Here is a 4543-nt window from a genome sequence, read left to right as displayed (position 1 = left end):
CCAAGGAGGGGGAGTTACGCAGGGGAGTGCATTTTTAATGTCAAGCAACTGGCCGGCATGCCAAAGGTATTATGACATACATTTCAATTCAATTTTTAGATAAAGATGCGCCGCTGCTGCAGTTTGCTTTTCTTCTTTCGTTCGCTCACTGAATGTGTATATTTTTGAAAAAATGCAACAAAAGCGGACGGTGGACCACGGACGATGGACGACATTTGTGTGGCCGGGGAATGAAGTTCCGCCATTGGCGATGATGTAAACATCAAAAACAGATACAGTCTCCCGACCCGAATCTATCTCTTTGAGTACAGTAAAATGCAGATAAATGGGTTATCGCCGGATTAGAGGTGGGTCACGGAAGCCATGGGATTCAGCTAGACTTTGCACTTTGAAAAATTTAAATATATATTTCCAGTAAAATAACATAACATAATTTCTTAATTGATATTTTAGATGTAGATTGAGATTATGCCAGTTTAGAAGTATGAATGCAAATTAGGGCCACTGGTTACTTGTCCTATTAGCCAATGTCCACTGTGGCAATGACGCTGTGCCTGTGGGAGCTTGGGCCACGATCTTCAGATCAAATCGAATCGGACCAGCGGCCATCCTATAATATAACCTGGTGGCATTTGCTGCGGGCCATGCTTCGGTTTGTCAGTCAGTCAGTCTGCGAGTCAGTCAGTCAGTCAGTCAGCCAGTTCGTCTAATTGGATTTGCGCGCTTGTGCGTAACTATAAATCACACACAAACACACTACACACAGCGCACGAGAGACCCAAAGACTTGGAGCAGGGACAACCGGTTTGATTGCCAAGTCACCCGCTCATAGCGAAGTGCAGAGATCCCATCGAGCTTTTTTTTGTTTTTTGTTTTTATTTCTTCTCCTCCTCAAAACTATTTGTAAGTTGACCAAAAGAGCCACAAAAAGTAAAAAGTTGTTGCTGTTACCGTTCTTGTTTCCCCGTAATAAACAATATAAAGAATATAGTTATGCGGCTGCATAAAGCCCAAACGTATCAGCTTACGCAACCCAGAAAATCTGGACGGCCCCACTCCTGTAACATTTACATGGCTGGCACTCGTCGCCGGTCGTGTGAAAATTATTAATGGAGCCACTGTCTCCGGGACAAGTTCATGTGTCATGTGTGTGTAAGTGTGGAAATTGTACTAAACCTTCCCGGAAAAACAGGCTTATGATTTATCGGAGTACCGCCGCCCAGGTTGTAAGCGGATGTTGTAACCCCACAATTGCCAATCTAAATGGCCAGGTTCTGGCTAAAAAGCCGGAGCAACTACTTACTCCCAGATGAACTCTACCCAGGCCCAGGTCCAAAAAAAAAAAAAAAAAAAAAAAAAAACATTCCATTTGCCGGTGGTCTTCTTCCATCAAGCCCCACATGTGACTTGAACTTGTGCTGAACTTGTACATAGCTTCCTTCGGCTACTTGAATTTCACAGGGAAGGACGTCTGGCGAGCCTATAGAATTACAGTAAACAAAAAAAAAATACCCAAAGACAAGTTAATTGAAAGCCAACACCGCCATATGGCTTAACCGGTTTTGAAAATGGCGCCAAATCACATAACGTACATTTCCAGTGTCTGGCAGCACCGTCATATCGATTGCCTCGATGATTATTGCAATATCGATTTCTGAAATAATTATCAAACTTAAATCGAATGTTTATTCGGGATTTTATAAGATCTATTACGATTACGACGAGTTGGCAGCACTTGATAATTTACAGTTAAAATCCATTTCAAAGCATGCCGCCGTCTGCAAAACGTTGATATTTCTGAAAATTTCGAACAAACCAAGCGAAATGGAGACTGGTGGGAAATTGAGCTATGTGAAGAAAGTGATCCACTCGCTGGTGGTGTCCTGTCCAGCACGGATGACCATCGAGCAGCTGAGCCGCGACTATCGCAGCGAGGAGGGCTGCTATGTGCCTTATAGCGCGCTGGGATTCCGCGACATCGAAAGCTTCCTTCGGTCCATATCGGACACCGTTGTGGTAGGTACTACTACTAATACACTATGGATAGTATGCTAAGCAATCATATTGACAGGTACATGGTTACGGACCCACGGCCAATGTGGTGGCGGTGACCACCGCGAAATCGGCGCACATACAAAACTTGGTCCAGTGCCAGAAGAAGCCCAGCAGGCGTTATCGGGACAAGTTAAAGCCAAGGTTTTTCTACCAATCGGAGCAATCGGATCTGCGCTTTATAAACGAAAGCATCCGGAACATGAAGCAACTGCAGCAACGGCAACAGCAGCAAAGACAACAACAGCAGCCGCAGCCGCAAAGGCGATACCAGCGGCCTGTCCACCAAATACCAGTCTCCTATCCCAACTACAGTCTTTTGAACAGACCCCCGCCAGTGCTCTATCCCAATATAAACGCCCTTATCTGCGCCGGACAGCAGCAGCAGCAGGTGCCCTATACTATCCCACCGATGTGGTATAACCAAATGCTTGCGATGCTGACACCGTTTCCCTATCCCTATCCGCAGAACGTTCCGATGTTCCCAAATATTGCACCGCTCCTCCAGAGTCAAAATCTTCCAAGATCCGAGGTACGGAACTTTCAAAATCCTCAACCACAGGCAAATCCTCTGCCGGAAAAACCAGAAATCAAGATCAATGAAGTAGTGGAATCCTTCAAGAAACTGTCGACTACGGAGGATACGGCTCCCACTGGATTTATAGATCCGCTGGATAATGAACCATACATATCTGAAGGCGATGACTGGGTTAAGGATGACTCCAGTTCAGAGGATGGAGAGTGGTCACCGCCGCCGCCAAATGATGAGAGGTCCGAACTGGCCAGCCCCATTGATGAAGCAGTGGAGCTCGAACTGGAGGAAGTTTCCCAAAGCGAAACCAAGCGGCGGGAACCCTTGCCTACAATTCCGGAAAATATAGATGAAGCTCAGCAGCAGAATAATCCCTTCTATGAGTCCTCGAATGAGGTAAAATCTGGTTTTAAATATATATTTCTTAAATAAAATAATAAAGTTTCTCTTTCCTAGGAAAACCCCGATCTTCAGCCTGTGCCCAGCCAGCCTCAACGTTTTATGAATCCTTTTATAGACTACGAATCCTCTGATGACGGGAGCGATGAAAATGCCATTCCAGCCGATGCAATTGTAAAAGTTTAGATTGAAAATTCACAACAATCATTCATCCTCGATTTCTTTGCAGGACGATCGAGTTCTAGGTGTTGACTACCCCAAGGAGTGCGTACGTTCCGATTTCAAGCTGCCAGTTCTCGAGGCCTCAGCCATGTTTGAGATAGGCCAGCGCATCGAGGTTCAGTTGGTGCGGGTAGAGCACCCGCACAGCTTCAAATTTTGGATATACAACGAAAAGTACGAGGACTACAATGCCATGTACCAAAATATGCAGTAAGTTATCATTGACCACATTTATTTAATAGTTAATAAACCACCTGATCTCCTGCTCAGATTCTGTTACGAGAATCAGTTTCCGGACAAGTACAAAATGCCATTGTCCCTGATCACCACAGATCATATCTGCGCAGTGCGCTCCAGCAAAAGTGGGGCTTGGGAACGAGCCCAAGTGATAAGACATCAGCCCGGTAACTCCAGCAAGATTGTCGAGGTGCAGCTGGTCGATACCGGGGACGTGATGTGTGTGAGCCACATGTATGTTAGGCATTTGCTTAAGGAGTTTGCCACTCTGCCGGCGCAATGCTTAAATGGCCGCCTGGCTTATATTACGCCCTGGAAGGGTCCCGGCTGGTCAGCCGACGCGGTTAAGTACTTCTTTAGGTTGGTTTCCTTTCGCCGTCTCTACGCTAAGATCGAGGACATTAAGGTGAGTGTTTTTGGGGCTTTCTGAAAGCGTTGCAGCTTTTCTAAATATGCAATCTTTGCAGGATAACTTTGCCTGTATGGTGCTGGTAGATCCGAATACCACGCCGAATCTGAACAAGGCCCTCGTTGACTCTGGTTGGGTGCGTCGCTGTTACACAACCTAGACCTAAACTTATAGAAAATTCGTTAAAATGGACATGGAATGTCACAGTTTGTTATTAAGTTCTTCAACTACAAATTACGTTATTATCGCCCAGATATCTTTGATTTACGGACCTCAACAAATTAAAACTCATTTTTGTATTATTTTTAAGGCAAACGCTGTCCTTCTGCTTTTCGTTTTTATTAGTTTACGTGTAATAAAATACTAAGTTACATAAATCCTTCAACAAGTCGCGCTGGTGTTCTTCGCCTGATTTATGCCGGAAAGTAAAACAAACCAGGAAACTAAATAAATATACATATATACCATATATATATATGTTATCTCGGAACGGAAATACGAAATCTGAATGGAAAATTAGAATGATCTTTGCTGCACGGCAATAAATACTTGTAATGTAACTGAGGCGGCATTTTATTTTTAACAATTCCCTATAAAAGACAACATTGTCTATGTTTTTGTATATATATGTTGTGTATATAGTTGGTTTCTTGTCGTCTGTTTTGTTATTTTCTGGTGACCGTTGAAACGAC

The 4543-nt window shown here is 44.2% G+C and overlaps 1 protein-coding gene across 2 annotated transcripts; it reads left to right on the top strand.

Annotated features, from left to right (window-relative positions):
* The first annotated feature begins 1745 nt into the window (after window positions 1–1745).
* tej (tejas) lies at window positions 1746–4284 on the top strand. Of its 2 annotated transcripts, XM_017166883.3 has the most exons (7): window positions 1748–2016; window positions 2072–2443; window positions 2522–2980; window positions 3041–3157; window positions 3213–3415; window positions 3476–3848; window positions 3910–4284. In XM_017166883.3, the coding sequence occupies exons 1-7, from the start codon at window positions 1825–1827 to the stop codon at window positions 4009–4011; spliced, it is 1818 nt and encodes a 605-aa protein (XP_017022372.1). In that variant the 5' UTR covers window positions 1748–1824; the 3' UTR covers window positions 4012–4284. The 2 variants fall into 2 exon arrangements, with proteins under 2 accessions (XP_017022371.1, XP_017022372.1); XM_017166882.2 differs by having other exon boundaries at window positions 1746–2016; window positions 2072–2980.
* The last annotated feature ends 259 nt before the right edge of the window (window positions 4285–4543 follow it).

The sequence above is a fragment of the Drosophila kikkawai genome, chromosome 2R, assembly GCF_030179895.1.
Source record: "Drosophila kikkawai strain 14028-0561.14 chromosome 2R, DkikHiC1v2, whole genome shotgun sequence".
Classification (NCBI taxonomy): Eukaryota; Metazoa; Arthropoda; class Insecta; order Diptera; family Drosophilidae; genus Drosophila; species Drosophila kikkawai.
Note: the sequence above shows the minus strand (reverse complement) of the source record. Positions and strands in the feature narration are given on the sequence as shown.

What these genes read in the sequence shown, in the direction of transcription:
- tej (XM_017166882.2), top strand. Translation starts at nt 1,825, where the DNA reads ATGGAGACTGGTGGGAAATTGAGCTATGTGAAGAAAGTGATCCACTCG. An exon ending in CCATATCGGACACCGTTGTG is followed by an intron (nt 2,017 to 2,071) that starts GTAGGTACTACT and finishes TCATATTGACAG; the next exon opens with GTACATGGTTACGGACCCAC. An exon ending in CCATTCCAGCCGATGCAATT is followed by an intron (nt 3,158 to 3,212) that starts GTAAAAGTTTAG and finishes ATTTCTTTGCAG; the next exon opens with GACGATCGAGTTCTAGGTGT.